The sequence below is a fragment of the Oncorhynchus keta genome, chromosome 13 (assembly GCF_023373465.1).
Source record: "Oncorhynchus keta strain PuntledgeMale-10-30-2019 chromosome 13, Oket_V2, whole genome shotgun sequence".
NCBI classification, from domain to species: Eukaryota; Metazoa; Chordata; class Actinopteri; order Salmoniformes; family Salmonidae; genus Oncorhynchus; species Oncorhynchus keta.
Genome location: NC_068433.1, coordinates 29,511,431 through 29,530,775, shown reverse-complemented (window position 1 = coordinate 29,530,775; position 19,345 = coordinate 29,511,431). Strand labels below are relative to the sequence as shown.

General features: G+C 42.3%; 1 protein-coding gene across 1 annotated transcript; it reads right to left on the bottom strand.

Moving 5' to 3' along the window:
- Positions 1-769: 769 nt before the first annotated feature.
- On the bottom strand, positions 770-14,730 carry LOC118375086 (zinc finger protein 793-like). Its single transcript, XM_035761577.2, has 2 exons — positions 14,432-14,730; positions 770-5,793 (listed from the first exon to the last, which is right to left on the bottom strand). The coding sequence occupies exons 1-2, from the start codon at positions 14,595-14,597 to the stop codon at positions 4,829-4,831; spliced, it is 1,131 nt and encodes a 376-aa protein (XP_035617470.1). The 5' UTR covers positions 14,598-14,730; the 3' UTR covers positions 770-4,828.
- Positions 14,731-19,345: the final 4,615 nt, after the last annotated feature.

Sequence of the window (19,345 nt, the reverse complement as noted above, 5' to 3'; positions counted from 1 at the left end):
ACTGAAAAGATTTGGCATGGGTCCTCAGTTCCTCAAAAGGTTCTACAACTGCACCATCAAGAGCATCCTGACTGGTTGCATCACAGCCTGGTATGGCAACTGCTCAGCCTCCGACCGCAAGGCACTTCAGAGGGTAGTGGGAAACAATGGGAAAATGCAGTGGAGCTGGCTTCAAGGTCCAGAGTTGAGTTTGAGGGGCCTATAGTATCCCAACATACTCGAGAATAGCTTTTTAAATGTTTTATTATGAAGGAGCAAACATGTCTAAAAACCTGTTTTTTCTTTGTCATTATGGGGTATTGTGTTAAACATTCTGGGGCCAAGCTTCCTGCCATCCAGGACCTTTATACCAGGTGGTGTCAGAGGAAGAACCTAAAAATTGTTAAAGACTCCAGCCACCCTAGTCATAGACTGTTCTCTCTGCTACCGCACCGCAAGTGGTACTGGAGCACCAAGTCTAGGTCCAAGAGGCCTCTAAACAGCTTCTACCCCCAAGTCATAAGACTCCTGAACATCTAATTAAATGGCTACCCAGGCTATTTGCATCCCCCCCTTTTAGAGCTCTGCTACTCTCTGTTGTTATAATCTATGCATCGTCACTTTAATAACTCTACCTACATGTACATATTACCTCAACTAACTGTTGCCCCTGCACATTGTCTCTGTACCGGTAACCCCCTGTATATAGTCTCGCTATTGTCATTTATTGCTGCTCTGTCACAAATCTCTTCGTCGTCTGAGGAGGAGTAGGAAGGACCTGACCAATATGCAGCGTGTCCATGTTAATTTATTAGACTGAACACATGATACAAAATCACAAAGTGAAAGGAAGAAACTAAACAGTTCTGTCAGGTGAATACACAAAGCAGAAAACAACTACCCACCAATCATAGTGGGAACACAGGCTACCTAAGTATGGTTCTCAATCAGAGACAACAATTGACAGCTGCCTCTGATTGGGAACCATACCAAGCCAAAAGCAGAAATATAAAACATAGAACAAAAACATAGAATGCCCGCCCCAACTCATGCCCTGACCAACCTAAAACAGAGACATAAAAAAGGAACTAAGGTCAGGACATGACAGTACCCCCTCCCAAAGGTGCGGACTCCGGCCGCAAAACCTAACCCCATAGGGGAGGGTCTGGGTGGGCATCTGTCCGCTGTGGCGGCTCTGGCGCGGGACGTGGACCCCACTCCACCATAGTCTTGGCCCACTTAAGTGGCGCATTTGGAGCGGTGACCCTCGCAGCTGACCTCGGACTGGGGACCCTTGCAGCGGGCCCCGAATAGACGGGAGATTCCGGCAGCGCCGGGCAGGCGGGAGACTCCGGCAGCGCCGGCGTGAAGGGCGACTCCAGCAGCTCCTGACGGACGGGCGACTCTGGCAGCTCCTGACTGACGGGCGGCTCTGGCAGCTCCTGACTGACGGGCAGCTCTTATTATGCTGCGCTGTCGTTCGCTACGTTCTTTAGTCGTTTGTGTGATGAAGGAAAAGACGGGCATTGTACAAAACAAATTCATCAGCAATTAGATGATTTCTAAACAATCACAGTGTCAAAGCCAATGAAGAATTTTCAAATCGCCACTTTACCCAAGTGATTTCTGGCTCTGGCCCAACTCAGGGGTATCTGGACCAATCAGATGGCCCTGAATGTGATTGCATTCGGAGAAGGGTCAGGGAGGTACTCAGATCCAGGAATCTGAGTACCTCAGATCAGTACCTTTGATCATTACCATCAATCAAACCAAATCAAACCTGATTTCCATGTTTTACAATAGTAAATGCATCGCACATCTATTTCTGAGACCCACAGCATGAATAATACTGTGTTGCCTTGCGTTAAGATAAAAGGATAAGAAAAACGTTATTGTCCATTATGTTTACACAGAATGAAAACTATAATATTTCTTACGGAAAGAAGTATGTTCAATAGGAAACCGATTTTAGCAGGTGCGTCCTTGCTTCATGGCGTGTGCATTTCCAAGACTGTGTCCCTGATCTAAAACTGATATTTCTTATTTGTTTTGGAAGTTACAAGCCTGTAACCTTGAACATAGACTGCTGACACCCCGTGGAAGTCATATGAATTGCATCCTGGGAGGTAATTTTCAGAATGCACTTATACTTGCCATTGTAAGAGCATGGTCTCTAAAAAAAAAAATTCAGATTGGTTTTTCTTTGGATTTTCTCCTACCATATCTATTGTGTTATATTCTCCTACATCATTTGAACATTTATACAAACTTCAAAGTTTTTTTTTCCAATGGTACCAATTATATGCATATCCTGGCTTCAGAGCCTGAGCTCTGAAGTGACAGTTACAGGGATGTTAAAATAGCAGTGGTGTAAAGTACTTAAGTAGCACTTTAAATTATTTTTATTTAAGATGTTTTTGGGGTATCTGTACTTTACTTAACTATTTTTATTTTGCCAACTTTTACTTTACTACATTTCTAAAGAAAATAATGTACTTTTTACTCCATACATTTTCCCTGACACCTACTCTTAAATTTTGTCTGGAAAATAGTCCAATTCACACTTATAAAGAGAACATCCCTGGTCAACCCTGCTGCCTCTAATCTGGCGGACTCACTAAACACAAATGTTTAGTTTATAAATGTGTTGGGAGTGTGCCTCTGGCTGTCCTTCAATAACAATTAAAAAGTAAAATAAATTGTGCCCTCTGGTTTGCTTAATATAAGGAATTTCAAATAGTTTTTACTTTTGGTACTTAAGTACATTTCAACAAATCCATTTACATTTGATACTTAAGTATATTTAAAACCAAATACTATTAGACTTTTACTGAAGTAATATTTTACTAGGTGACTTTCACTTTTCCTCAAGTATGACTATTGAGTACTTTTTCCACCACTGAAAAACAGCTTGATAGCGGTAGCAACATCAGGGAAACTGCGCAGAAGGGAGTTACAGCAGTTCTGTAACATCTTTAATTGAGCCACTCATCCTCCTTAATTGCTGGTCTCAACACGTTCTGGAAAGAGATTAGTTGTATATGAAGCTCTGGGGACAGGTCATACTGGATACTGGACAGCCAATAAATTGGCAGATGCAAACAGATTATCACCTTCAGCAGACAACAGTTCTTGAGGGCTTGAACAAAAAAAGCTGTTTGCGATTTAGTACATACTGGTGAACCGGCATTTGAGTTGTGTAGTTGCAATATCAACAGTCCCTCATCTTTGATACACTATATACAAACGTATGTGGACACCCCTTTGAATTAGTGGAGTCGGCTATACAGGTGTATAAAATTGAGCACACAGCCATGCAATCTCCATAGACAGACATTGGCAGTAGAATGGCCTTACTGAAGTCTGTTCATTAAATATCTGCTCTGCTAGAGCTTTCCCGGTCAACTGTAAGTGCTGTTATTGAGAAGAGGAAACGTTTTGGAGCAACGCTGCGAAGTTGTAGGCCACACAAACACACAGACCACCACGCACAATGCCAAGCGTGGTGTGAAACTCACCGCCATTGGACTCTGGAGCAGTGGAAACGTGTTCTCTGGAGTGATGATTCACGCGTCACATCTGGCAGTCTGGCAGACAAATCTGGGTTTGGCGGATGCCAGGAGAACGCTACCTGTCCCAATGCATAGTGCCAACTGTAAAGTTTGGCAGAGGAGGAATAATGGTCTGGAGCTGTTTTTTATGGTTCAGGCTAGGGGGCCCTTAGTTCCAGTGAAGGGAAATCATGACGTTACAGAATGAAATGATATTCTAGACGATTCTGTGCCTCCAGATTTGTGGCAACAGTTCGGGGAAGGCCCTTTCTTGTTTCAGTATGACAATGCCCCCATGCACAAAGCGAGGTCCATACAGAAATGGTTTGTTGAGATCGGTGTGGGATAATTTGACTGGGCTGCAGAGCCCTGACCTCAACCTCATCAAACACCTTTGGGATGAATTGGGGTGCCGACTGCGAGCCAGGCCTAATCGCCCAACATCAGTGCCCGACCTCACTAATGCTCTTGTGGCTGAATGGAAGCAAGTCCTCACAGCAATGTTCCAACATCTAGTGGAAAGCCTTTCCACAGGAGTGGAGGCTGTTATAGCAGCAAAGGGGGGACCAACTCCATATTAATGACCATGATTTTGGAATGAGATGTTCGACAAGCAGATGTCCACATACTTTTGATCATATAGTGTATATCATGAGCTCAGTTCAACAGTCACCTCATCAGATCACAAAACATCAGAACCTAAAATCTTGTTTTACTCCATTATTTGCAAACAATGTGATTGTAAACAAACACTATATAGCCTCAAAAGATGGTTAAAAATATCATTTTGATCTCATGAGTGGCCAGTCCTTCCATCCGTAGACCGTAGTCTGAATTTGAGTGTTTAAACATTTCTTTCTCCCTCAGCTGTTTACCGAAAAAGCGTCGGGGTGTCCACTTTGTTGTTGTTTGTACTGCAAAGGGGTATACTATCCACCGTGCTTCTACATCTGCGTTGCTTGCTGTTTGGGGTTTTAGGCTGGGTTTCTGTATAGCACTTTGACATCTGCTGAAAAAACAGATTCATAAATATATTTGATTTGATTAGCATACCCCTCAGATCTGTAAGATTCCCATTATACAGTGTACTACTGTTTGATCATTACCTCGTCATTCAAATCATATCAAACTTTATTTACACAGGCTTTACAAAAGTAAATGAATCACACATCTATCTATCTGTAACGCAGACCATGAATGATCCAGAGTTGCTTTGCTTTCCTAGGAGTGTTATACACATCCTGTTTTTTTTTATTCCCATCTTCAGACAGATGTCTTTGTCCGAATTATCTTTCCTTTCAGTTTTCATCCTGTTTTCTTTCTTTGTGGACTTTATGCACATGCTTCAGCAGATAAGCCTTGTGAGTGAATCTTAAACCACAGAATGCACAGCCATGTTGTTTCACTCCTTTGTGAGTGAGTGTATGAGTGGTTAGGTTCCCCTTGAGACGGAAGCTTTTCCCACAGTCGCCACAGCTAAACGGTTTCTCTCCTGTGTGAGTCAGTATATGCCTCCTTAGGTCCCCCTTCTGACTGAAGCTTTTCCCACAGTCGCCACAGCTAAACGGTTTCTCTCCTGTGTGAGTCAGTATATGCCTCCTTAGGTCCCCCTTCTGATTGAAGCTTTTACTGCAAAAATTACAGCTAAATGGTTTCTCTCCTGTGTGAGTCAGTATATGTCTCCGTAAGTCACCCTTCTGAATAAAGCACTTCCCACAGTCACCACAGCTAAATGGCATCTCTCCTGTGTGAATACGCATGTGCATGGACAGATTTCCTTTTTGTTTGAATGTCTTGCCATAAAAGGGGTAGTTGCAGGGTTTCCCCATTGGTGGGGTCGGAGCCAATGGTGGGCTGCTGTCAAGTCCTACTGGGTTGCTGCTTATGGCTGAGCTGTGGATAGAGGCATTGTTTTGATTATCTGGAGGGTCACAGGAAATGTCGAAACCCTTCAGGTGGGTCACAGTGGCAAAAGGTTCAGGATCCACTCGTTTAGAGTCAATATCTACGTGCTCCACAATCTGGGTTTTAGGAAGAGTCAAGGACCAAAGTGGGTCCTCCTGATCACATTCACTTTTCACACAGGAAGGAGTGAATTTGAACTCTATGATATCAGGCTCCAGCCCTTGAATCTGCTCTTCCTCTATAATCGGTGTGGGCTTTGGGTCCTCCTGCACCAGACTGGGATTCCACTCTTGCTCACAGTGCTGCTGCTCAGGTGGATCCTCCTCTTCAGCGACAGCAAGAGAGAGAGGCAGGGAGCCTGGAGGGAAGGAGAGGAAGAGCAGAATGAAATAGAACACTTGAATCATGCAGGTGAATTATAGATCTCTATGATCTAATACAGCCATTAGATGTGCCTGAGGGCAGATATCTAGGGCCAGCTTCTAGAACGAGATTGTATCTTAGTCGAGCAGTAATAACACTAGCCCAGCATGCAACTGATTTACCGACCTGTATCTGTGCATGTTTGACGACGCTCAAACGGTACTTCCATTGTCAGCGAACGGTTCTGATAAGGAATGCCTTTGTATGCGTCGCCGAGTGGTATGAATAAGGAATTGATTGTAAAGGATTTATTTTAGTAGGTTACTATTTTTTCAATTATTTATCATGGGTGCCTATTTACATTGTCAGGTTGTAATATTGTCTGTTTTACCTGAGGGGATTTGATTATCTGGCCCAGGTTACACCGATGGGAGGCCTCCCGGCTGTGAGCCAGAGCCAGGTGCCCCGGCCAAAGTAGTGATGTGCAGTTCGCAAATGATTCCTTATTTTTGGGACGACTCTTTTTTTTACCTACTCGAGAGTGATGATTCGTTTTTCTGAGTAACTCGTTCATTTTAGTTGTTCGTTTGACCTGCTGGCCATCTGATCATTTATCACTCCAGTGTTAATCTGCAAAATTGTAATTATTCGCCTACCTCCTCATGCCTTTTGCACACAATGTATATAGACTCTCGTTTTTTTCTACTGTGTTATTGACTTGTTAATTGTTTACTCCATGTGTAACTCTGTGTTGTCTGTTCACACTGTTATGCTTTATCTTGGCCAGGTCGCAGTTGCAAATGAGAACTTGTTCTCAACTAGCCTACCTGGTTAAATAAAGGTGAAAAAAAAATGAATAAAAAAGAACTCTACAGCAGGATTAATACGCGCTCCTCTGGTGACGTGCTTACAACAACAACAGTATGAAATATATGCGCGCTGGCAAAATAGATCGTGCTGCAGGCAGCATACATAATAAATAGAAAATACATGTTTTGAACTGATAATTGTTCGCAGGGTGCAATAATTCATGCAATTAATTGATCATTGAATGTTATGATGGACAAAGCTTTGTTGAACCAAAACATACACAGCCTTTCCTCAACCAACTCGAACGCGAGAGTGAATGGTCACGGGTGCTGCAGTCCGCAAAATATATTGTGCTTATCGCCCTCGCGGCAGTCAAGCAATGCATTCCGAAAAGAGTTGTTCACAATCTAGTCCGGTTGTGGCCACAACTTGACCTATCATATTGTTATTTTGGTGTTTACATATTCCATTGGTCAGCGCAACATGGCCTCAGAATCTATTTGTTGGTCATTCTACAACTTATATATCAATCACGTCATGGCTTTTATTCACATATGTATAAAAGCCTCATTCTGTTTTACTTCTGAAAAAGGCCAAAAGCCCAAATGCGTTGGTTCTACTTTTAGCAATACCGACGCATTTTTTCAAATGTAATTCCATTGTCCTGCAAGTGCTGCCGAATATCCTCTCTACCTCAGTTTGCTACTTAATTCATGCACTTTGGTTGGAAAGTGAGGTAGTGGCAGTGATCCCTTCCCTTTGCATCCCAGATTGGTGCCCAGGAAATAATTCAATACAATTATTAGACGTGAACATCCCACCTCCAATTCAAAACCAAACATGGATGTCAATGTTTGCGCAGGATGTAAAAACACGCTTCGTTCTACAACCTGTCTGCAGTAGCATGGTGCCCGTATTGCCAGGCTGATTAGCTAGGACAAACAGGTGTGAAACACAGACAGGTGTGCTCACAAAGGAAGAACAACATGGAATCTATGTTTAGTGTTGATTTGGAGGTGGGGTGGTATAGCATCTAGGTACGTTCAGAGATGGGGGTCTACCTCTGCCCGAGCACCTGCCCAGTTTTCCCTCCTACTCGCCAAGAGCCCTTTTGGGTGGTGGTATAAAATATATATTTTTTTGGTAGTTTTTGTCGTTGTTGTTCTGATCCCACTGCCCCCAAGTCATTGTGACGTCAAGTTCGCCACCCCTACCCCGTCTGTTGGTCTGCCCTGTATGAAGCTGGGTTGTGCCAGTCTGCTGGGTTGTGCCAGTCTGCTCTGTACGGTGATTGCGTGCGTCCGTCCGGTACCCAAACATACACTGCTTGAAATACAGTCACTGGTCGAGTGTGTGTACCAAGTTTAGCTACATAGTTTAGCTACCAGAAGTGAAATGACAACATCATATTTTTGGATAAAATATCTAACAATGAAAGACAAGGATTGCTGTTTTGAATTTGGTCAAGTTAGTGTGGGAAAGGTGGAAAAAACAATTGTTATCATCGATGAAGATAGGCCACCAGGTACAGACAACAATGATGACAAACTATTGAGAATGGTAGCAGACTCAATAGTTTGTATTGAGCAGACTCAATGTATTGCCACGCCTATTTGCAATATTTTAAACTGAAGCCTAAATGAGTGCGTGTCTATTGGCGTGCAGGGAAGCTAAAGTAATTCCCAGGGGTGAAAGTAAGCCGGAACGGTCCGGAGTACTGGTCAAATAAATAGTGGGGGTACGCCGTACCCATAAAACACGAGCCTATCACAATAATTAAACAGATTTCAAGAAAACTGTAAGCCATTGCACTATTATCATATTAGCATACACTACAGTTAAGAACGTGTGGTATGTCAGTGAACAGCATGCAGCCAAAACAGGTCTTTCACAATATTTGAAAAACAATGGCAGGAAAACACAGGTTGGAAAGCAAATGGCTCCTGCTGAAAATAGAAGACTAATCTGTCTGTAAGCTACAATGCAAAACAAGAGAGAGAGATAGGCTTTTGGCATGAGCACATCGGCCATCGCTGGTGACTGAGCTGCGCATCATTGGGTGAGTCAGTGAAACTGGCAGTGGCGTGTATTCATAGATGCCAAGGGATGCCAGTGTTCCCCAAAATAATTACTTTAAAAAAAACTAAAAATGTATTTCCTCTCTGTGTTTCATCATTTTCCTTGAATTCGCAAGAGGATGAATGTATCTCACCGAGGGGAAAGCATCTGCGTGAGGGAAACAGCACCCCCTGTCTCTGTATATGTAGACCATCTATCTGATGCTGTCTGGTCAAAAAGAGTATGACATCGTCGCCGCCCGTAGCATTGAATGCAAGGGAAGCCAGCGAGCATTTGGCTTCCCTTGATAAAAAAGTATTAAATAATAGCGAATCAGCGTTGAACTGAACCGAGTGAGCTCAACTGTGAATGGTCCTGGTGCACCAAAAAAAAAAACAGTGTCAAGGGAAGCCAGTTTGGATTTGGCTTCACACCAATCACATCACATCGAGAGCAAAACGTCATTGACAGAAAACTTGAATTGTTGTGTTGTTGTCCTCCGGTGGCTAACTAGCTAAAATCGCTCTATTCATAAATGAGCCATGGATGGAGATAGGGATTTGGACTTGTGGTTTTAATTAATTTTTCGTACTGGACAATGATTAGAACAGCGATTCTGATCCAACCATAAATTCATACATTGTGCCCCTGGCCTGAGAGGATGGAAGTTCAACATGTAGCTAGATGTAGTAGTCTAATGTTAACTAGCTGGCCCATCGTTGCCCAAGAAAGGAAGTTAGGCTAGCAAGCAAGAATTTCAGCCAGGTAGCCTAGGACAACAAAAAATAAAAGCATGTACTGTATGACAGTCATAGACCGTTTCGTCAACATGAGAGAGGAGGATGGCATTGGCATTTCTCTACAAGTAGGGTGAGTCAACATGTTTTTTTTTTCTACTTAAACACAAGCTCACACACGCACAAACACACACACAGTATTATACTAAGAATGAGGTGATTTGATGATATTAAAATGTTGAAGTTGAAATGGTGCTGGAATTAGTGGAGGGAGCAGCTTTTTTCTTTGCGACTTGCTGTAAACTCTCCGTGGTTCTAAATCAATAGTTTAGTAGTCTGAAAATGTAGTAAACCAACTTGTTTGACAATGTTGTAGGTCATCTAACTGTTTGTTACATGCAATATGCTTTGTGGACTTCACCGAACAGAGGTTGCTCTCTGATATGTGAATATACAGTATTTTATCAACTCAGCAAAAAAAAAGAAACGTCCCCTTTTCAGGAGCCTGTCATTAGAAGATAATTAGTAAAAATCCAAATAACTTCACAGATCTTCTTTGTAAAGGGTTTAAACACTGTTTCCTATGCTTGTTCAATTAACCATAAACAATTAATGAACATGCAGACTCTGAAAAACACCAGAGGAAAGATGCCCAGGGTCCCTGCTCATCTGCGTGAATGTGCTTTAGGCATGCTGCAAGGAGGCATGAGGACTGCATATGTGGCCAGGGCAATACATTGCAATGTCCCGTACTGTGATATTCCTAAGACAGCGCTACTGGGAGAAAGTACGGACAGCTGATCGTCCTCGCAGTGGCAGACCATGTGTAACAACACCTGCACAGAATCGGTACATCCGAACATCACACCTGCGGGACAGGTACAGGATGGCAACAACAACTGCCCTAATTACACCAGGAACACACAATCCCTCCATCAGTGCTCAGACTGTCCGCAATAGGCTGAGAAAGGCTGGACTGAGGGCTTGTAGGCCTGTTGTAAGGCAGGTCCCCACCAGACATCACCGGCAACAACGTTGCCTATGGACACAAACCCACCGTCTCTGGACCAGACAGGACTGGCAAAAAGTGCTCTTCACTGACGAGTCGTGGTTTTGTCTCACCAGTGATGATGGTCGGATTCGCGTTTATCGTTGAAGGAATGAGCGTTACACTGAGGCCTGTACTCTGGAGTGGGATCGATTTGGAGGTGGAGGGTCCGTCATGGTCTGGGGCGGTGTGTCACCACATCATCGGACTGAGCTGGTTGTCATTGCAGGCAATCTCAAAGCTGTGTGTCACAGGGAAGACATCCTTCTCCCTCATGTGGTACCCTTCCTGCAGGCTCATCCTGACATGACCCTCCAGCATGACAATGGCACCAGCCATACTGCTCGTTCTGTGCAAGACAGAAATGTTTCCTGCAAGACAGAAATGTCAATGTTCTGCCATGGCCAGCGAAGAGCCCGGATCTCAATCCCATTGAGCACGTCTGGGACCTGTTGGATCGGAGGATCGGAGGGTGAGGGCCAGGGCCATTCCCCCTAGAAATGTCCGGGAACTTGCAGGTGCCTTGGTGGAAGAGTGGGGTAACATCTCACAGCAAGAACTGGCAAATCTGGTGCAGTCCATGAGTTTAAATGGTACCTCATTCAGTTGATGGTGATTTTCTATGTAATACAACACTAACATATTATAGAGAAAACAACACAATTATCACAACACATAGGTTGTAATGTTTTTTTTTTTTTTTTCTGTCTTGGCTTCCCCAGGGTTGTACCCATGGATCACTACTGGAAACTGGATATCATTTTTAGGACTATAATTTACTCCTCATATAGGCTATTGATGGATTGATAGCTATTGATGGATTCAAGAAAAGGTTGTTTTATTTATCTCAGATTCTTTATTTGTCAGTGTCAAAGTAGCCTTTAATTTCAATAATTTGTGTGGTACTAAAAAACATTCTGCCAAAGTCTCCAGTCATGTAGAATTGCCTTAAATGCCTTTATAAAAGGCCAGGTCCCCAGGCTACTAAAAATGGTCCCGTTTGTGCAACTTCTGTAAGTGCCTCTACTATTTTTTTTTTTTTAAATGATAATCTCAGAGCTCCTTGGGTCATCCCACTCTCGTGCTCACTTTTTATTCTAGCACCTCCAGATGTACAAATTAAGCACTGAACACCGGTAGTCTAGACTCTAGCTATATACAAAAATATCCACACAAGCTACTAGCCACATAGTCAGTCAGCCATACATCATGATTAAGAAGATAATGAATTTTAGGCTATATTATGAAATTATTTAAAGCGGCAATATATAACTGTTTGGGCAACGTGCCCAAATTCACATAGAGATGTGAGTTATAGATGTCATTCTCATTGAAAGCAGGTCTAAAAAGTAGTAGATCTGTTCTAGGTGCGCTATTTTTATGCTTCCCGTTCTTAAGTTTCATTCTTGAATCTTTTACTTTCAGTTTTGTACACCAGCTTCAAACAGCTGAAAATACAATATTTCCGATTATGGAAAATATATTTCACAGCGGTTTAGATGGTACAATGATTCTCTACACTATACTTGCTTGTTTTTTCACATAAACTGAAATTAGGTGAACTATTAGAATTTCAGCAACCAGGAAATGGAGGAGTGATTTCTGCATAGTACACCATTAAGAGCATTGAAGATAAATCACAATCTGTTCAACCTAATAATTAATTGCACACACCTGGTGTTCCAGGTCTAAATCAGTTCCTGATTAGAGGGGAACAATGGGAAAATGCAGTGGAGCTGGCTTCAAGGTCCAGAGTTGAGTTTGAGGGGCCTATAGTATCCCAACATACTCGAGAATAGCTTTTTTAAAATGTTTTATTATGAAGGAGCAAACATGTCTAAAAACCTGTTTTTTCTTTGTCATTATGGGGTATTGTGTTAAACATTCTGGGGCAAAGCTTCCTGCCCTCCAGGACCTCTATACCAGGCGGTGTCAGAGGAAGGCCCTTAAAATTGTCAAAGACTCCAGCCACCCTAATCATAGACTGTTCTCTCTGCTACCGCACGGCAAGCGGTGCCGAAGCGCCAAGTCTAGGTCCAAGAGGCTTCTAAACAGATTCTACCCCCAAGCCGGTGCCCCCTGCACATTGACTCTGTACCAGTACCCCCCTGTATATAGTCTCGCTATTGTTATTTTAGTGCTGCTCTTTCATTTCTTTTTACTTTTATTTCTTATTCGCATTATTATTTGTATTTTTTTAACTGCATTGTTGGTCAGGGGCTTGTAAGTAAGCATTTCACTGTAAGGTCTACTACACCTGTTGTATTCGGCTCATGTGACTAATAACATTGGACTTGATCAGATCGACAGCCTCGTTGCATCAATGCTGCATAATAAATTCTGCAGTCAAACTTATACCAATTAATTGTGTATTACAGCCTGATTAATCAGACTAGGCATTTGGAATATGTTAGAAAATGACAGGTCCAATCAGAATCCTCTCAGAAATAATGGGTGGGTTTAGGGACAAAATCCCACTTCGCCAAACACGGAGGGGATTCGATTAATATGGCATGGCTGCCCGGGTGGATGGACTTTGCACCGGGTGAAATGTGATTGTATTAGTTTTGGAACCGGGCTGCCTCCCTGCTGTGGCCGAAGGCGAAGTAGGCTCAAAACAAAAGTGAAGTAGGTTAAACACATGGAGTAACGAATAGGATTCAGTGTTTTCACATGTAAACGTGATTGCCTTTGATACAAAAAAAAACAACTTCATATGCCTTCCACATGAAGACTAGTTACAAAACTCTAAAACCTATTTTATGGAAAAAAGAGATGTATGTTTCTGGACGATGCATCATGCCGCATTGTTGACAATATGACTCACCGGCTTCACCGCACGCCGAAAGACGTGGATGTTGATTAAGGCAGCCCCCCGCACATCTCTAATTCAGAGGGGTTGGGTTAAATGCGGAAGATATATTTCAGTTGAAGGCATTCAGTTGTACAACTGACCAGGTATCCCCCTTTCCCATAGCCCGGTGCAACCTAGGCCAACTTAATCGAACAGTGCTTTGAACCTCTGATTGGTTGACGGTGATCCAATCGCTGACCAGGCTAGTTATTCTTGGGCGAAAAGTATTTATTTCAATCCAGGTTTATCTGACGACATAATTAAGTTACACATAATATCGTCAGAGGGTGGAGGGGGACCTGTATCAGTGATCTTGACCTGATAGAGACAGATCACCTGCATAGATTGGAGCACCTTATGTACTCACCCATGGATATAACTGGTTATAACCAGGTATAACCGTGTACAAAACTACCGTAGATAGTTGCGGTCAAAACAACTCATGAAAGTGAATAAATACTTTGTAGAACTGAAATGAGAGAATCCAGGTACCCTCTGAATGTACACATGCTGCATTAGTGTGCATTCTCCAATTTCTTTTATACAATTTCTATAATATCCTATAATATTCTATATGTGCAACTTGATATGATATTGTGGGTGCTATAGCATTTGGGTTGAAGTGACAGAGGTTTTGTCATGTTTTGATACCACTCCCATTGTTCCACTTACAGCAATGCTAATGCTGGCTGTGGGGTAAGTACAGAAATAAAATGAAGCTATCTTTTTTTTCTTAATTTTTTAAAAACCAAATGTGTATTTAAACGTTCTGAAAACGAAATGATACTATTATAAATAATGTGGATTGGACTTTTGGGAAAAAGCTGCGCAAAGGAAACATATTTTCGTTTGACAGAATATGAAAATGAACTGTAATTTTGATCAAATAAGTGTTTTAGTCAAGTTGGTTTTCAGATGACATTAATTACATGCATAGTTATGTTTTGATAAGACATTATTAGATGTTTTTGCTATGATCGATTTTTCCAATATTTTTTTTCCTGGGATCAAACTATGTTGGTAGCTTTAGGGGTTAAACAACTACGAAATTGTGATTACTGTTATGTCAAACAGTTGATTAATTGAGTAGAACTATAGCTATCTACCAGTGTATCTACATACGAACCTATTTTACATAGTTTTATCTCCTGTGTGATCCGCAGCATTCTCCGTAGCCGATCATTCTCCTCCTGGTACTCCGCCACCGTTTTCTCAACTGCCCCGACAATCTCCACAACAGCCGCCGTTAAACGCTCATTTAAAAACACATGCAACAGCTGTAGTTTAGACATGTTTAGTCGAATTATAGTTCTGCAGTCTATTCTGCTCAGCCAGTGGGTCTTATTTTCTCCACATAAGCAATTGAAAATAAAGTCGTCTACAATCCTACTTCCGTGTTGTAGTCTTTTTTTCTTCTTTCTTTTTCACTCCTTGCTTCTGGTGGGTGGCGAACACAGAAACATACAACAGCGCCGCCAGCTGGATGGGGGTTTATTACTTTACAAGGCAGCCTACAGACCAGAAGTCAATGGAAACGATAACTAAACTACATATACTGTACACAAACAGTGTTTAACATAAGTATAGGATGATGTGGGAGAATCAATTCTTCATCAGGAGTCGACTGTATATCGGTACTCTATACAAGATTAAATCAATATCATTAAGTGGCATTATATTAAAATGTATGAGAAATACTATTGGCCAAATGGGATGGAGATCTTTTCTGAAAATGATACGTTTTTAATGCATCAATAACACCAGTCTGATCATTCTATTATCACCCTGAGAGACATTTCAAATCAAATAATCAGAAATTCCTGTTTCCACTTACCTGAAGAAATGTACATACTTTGAACAGCTGGCCTGTGAGCTTCCAACAATACTCTGTACTGTTTGAACATTGCATCATCGTCCAAATCATACTTGATTTACAAAGAACATTTTACAAAGGTAAATCCATCACACATCTATTCCAGTGGCTTTGCTTGCCTATGGAGGTTTCACATATAACGTGGATAAGGATGCCAAATGGACTCGGATAATACAAAATATACACTATGTGAAAGCGCCCTAAGAGTGTTGTCCACATCCTGCCTTTTTTCACCCATATTTCTTATAATTCTTTTTTTTTTTTGGATATTTTTTAGGTGCTTGAGTAGGTTTTCCTGAAGACTAACCAAAGTATATGTTTGGTAAGCATCCCCTTCTGACCAAAGCTTTTCCCCCAGTCACCTCAGCTAAAAGGACTCTCTCCTGTGTGAGTCAGTTTATGCATGGTTAGGGTCCCCTTCTGGCTGAAGCTTTTCCCACAGTCACCACAGCTAATTACTTTCTCTCCTGTGTGAAACCTCATCATGTTCCCGGATAAATGTCCTTTTTGTTCGAAGGTCTTGTCACAAAAGAGGCAGGCACAGGATTCCCCACCATGACAGAGTCGAACATGGGTCTTCAGTTTACAGGTGGAGTTGTAGCGTCTTTTGCAGAAGTGGCATTCCCTGGGTCTCTTCTTGGGGAGAATCACATGCCTCTGGAGGTCAGCTTTCTGAGCAAATATTTCACCACATTCACGGCAGTGGTGAGTTTTTCTAGATGTGGTGTTGGGTTTAGAAGATTGTTCCCCCAATGGTGGGTTGAGATCCAATGGTGGGCTGGGATCCAATGGTGGGCTGGGATCCAATGGTGGGCTGGGATCCAATGGTGGGCTGGGATCCAATGGTGGGTTGAGATCCAATGGTGGGCTGGGATCCAATGGTGGGTTGGGATCCAATGGTGGGCTGGGATCCAATGGTGGGTTGAGATCCAATGGTGGGCTGGGATCCAATGGTGGGCTGGGATCCAATGGTGGGCTGGGATCCAATGGTGGGTTGAGATCCAATGGTGGGCTGGGATCCAATGGTGGGCTGGGATCCAATGGTGGGCTGGGATCCAATGGTGGGCTGGGATCCAATGGTGGGCTGAGATCCAATGGTGGGCTGGGATCCAATGGTGGGCTGGGATCCAATGGTGGGCTGGGATCCAATGGTGGGCTGGGATCCAATGGTGGGCTGGGATCCAATGGTGGGCTGGGATCCAATGGTGGGCTGGGATCCAATGGTGGGCTGGGATCCAATGGTGGGTTGAGATCCAATGGTGGGTTGAGATCCAATGGTGGGCTGGGATCCAATGGTGGGCTGCTGTCAAGTCCTACTGGGTATGGCGAAGTTGTGGTTGGAAACATTATTGCCGCTGTCTGGAGGGTCACAGGGAGTGGCATGAGTCACAGTGACAAAAGGTGTGAGATCCACTGGTTTAGTCTCTCTGTTCTCCACAATCTGGGTTTGGGGAAGAGTCAAGGACAAAAGTAGGTCCTCCTGATCACATTCCCTTTTCATACAGGAATAATACAAATCGAAGAGCACTTGAAGATGCTTTTCCCCCTAACTAGTCCTGAGTTCCTCATGTTCCTGTTTAATGTGTGTGGGCTTTGGGTCCTCCTGCCCCAGACAGGGGCTCCACTCGTGCTCACAGTGCTCCTGCTCAGGGGGAACCTCTTCTTCAGAAACAGGGAAAGAGAGCTGCGGGGAGTTTGGAGGAGCAGAGGTTACCTTAGTCTGATTAATTAGACTGTAATACACAATTTCATTGGTATATACAGCCTGAAACATTGGAGTGCAAAATGGTGTAAATGTTCCTTACAAGCCAGAATGTTGAATAAAATGACATTTGAACTTACTCTACCGGTTGATTGTGCGGTTTGTTCTTCAGCCACTCTAAATTTGAGACAAAATATCCACAGGAAAGTGAAAGTGAATGTCAGGAAAGTTGTTTCCTGACATTTTAGAGAGTCGGTAGTTACAGTGCCTTCAGAATGTATTCATACCCATTTGACTTATTCCACATTTTGTTGTGTTACAGTCTGAATTTAAAGTTGATTAATCTCACCAAATCTACACACAATAATAATGACAAAGTGAAAACATATTTATAGAACTGTTTGTAAATCTATTGAAAATGAAATATAGAAATATGTCATTTACATAAGTAAATGAGTCAATACATGTTAGAATCACCTTCGGCAGTGATGTCACACCAGCCTTCGCTTTGGCTCTCCCTCCTGTCCAGCTCAGTCGTTTCGGCATCGCCAGCTTTCTAGTTGCTGCCGAACCTGCTGCTGGCAAACGTCCTTCACTCATCAACCCCGGACCTGTCTCGTCATCATTACACACACCTGGTTCCAATCCCCACTCTATCAATGTAAATGATTACAGCTGTGAGTCTTTCTGGGAAAGTCTCTAAGGGCTTTGCACACCAGGACTGTACAATATTTGTACATTTAAAAAAAAAATCTTTCAGCTCTTTCAAGTTGTTAGTTGAATATTTCTAGACAGCCAGTTTTAAGTCTTACTATAGATTTTCAAGCTGATTTCTGTAAAAACATTCAATGTTGTCTTGGTAAGCAACTCCAGTGTATATTTGGCCTTGTGTTTTAGGTTATTGTCCTGCTGAAAGGTGAATTTGTCTCCCAGTGTCTGTTGGAATGCAGACTGAACCAGGTTTTCCTCTAGGATTTTCCCTGTGCTTCGCTCTATTTTGTTTCTTTTTAATCTAAAACTCCCTTGTCCTTGTCGATGACAAGCATACCCATAAAACTGATGAAGCCACCACCGTGCTTGAAGATAAATATAAAGAGTGTTACTCAGTGATGTGTTGAGTTGGATTTGCCCCAAACATAAAGCTTAATGTCAGTACATGAAGCCATTCATTTTTGTAGTTTTACTTTAGCCTTATTGCAAACAATGTGCATATTTGGAATATTTTTATTCTGTACGGGCTTCCTTTTCACTCTGTAATTTAGGTCAGTGTTGTGGAGTAATTACCATGTTGCTCCATCCTCAGTTTTCTCCTATCACAGCCATAAAACTGTTTTTAAAGTCACCATTGGCCTCATGGTGAAATACCTGAGCGTTTTCCTTCCTCTCCGGCAACTTACATTGGAGTGGCTCCTCCTCCCTTAATAAAAAAAAACAGCTGATCCAAAAGAAAATCCAGTCTACTCTGAGGTCAAGACAGGGAAGGCCACAGGTAATATCCATTTAACAGGTTGGCAGTCAAATCTAAACTTGTGAATTTCGAGTTTTGATGAAGAAGCATAAAATATACAACGAACTAATTCCTTAAAGTTGTTGACTGGAAATTTCAACAACCAAAAAATAGCAGCAACTGGGCCTGTTGATGTGACCTATGCTGAGGTTGACCTTAAACAGAAGGACAAAGCCAAGAAGAAGAAATGTAAGACTGGACATCGATCCCCCCCATATTCCCCCTATCATAACCTCACACCTCTTTGACCCCATATTGACGAGGTGTATAATTATTCTGTATATAACTGTTATATTACTGTATTATCCTCACCCCTTAAAGAAACCGCAAACCTACCTGAGACGGATTCAGTCTATTCTCAAATGAAGCCTGGAATAGCCCTGGGTAAGACTAATAGCCATATGCTATTGATATTTAATATGGAACTAATGATCTGATATCTGATATCAAAGTATAATGTATCTACTTAAAGTATGTATCTTGGTTTGATTCTTAAGAGTTTGACTGCATGTCCTAAACAACTTTGTGTGGTGACATGTTGCATGTCCTTGAGAGAGGCAGGGAGGGATGGATGGAGGGAGGCAGGGAGGGATGGATGGATGGAGGGAGGTAGGGACACCATCAAAGGAGGAGCAGATGGAACCATTTAACATGGATTATGCATGTTCAATGCACGCAAACACACACCCAGCCCTGTATACACACTAAAATTCAATAAAATCTTGTACATTCAGGATTTTTTTTTATTGTTTTACTTACCAACAAATATATTCATTTAAGGTTTAGTGTATTACTGTAACAGCTTTATCTAATTATATGGTGTAATAATGTCGGCTCTTATCTGCAGCTACAGAAATTGTCTACTTGTTGTGTATTGAATTATATTGTTTTGTTGTAAATGTATTATATTTGATTTATTATGTCTGTTATTCAGATGATAGAATAACTTATGTGAATT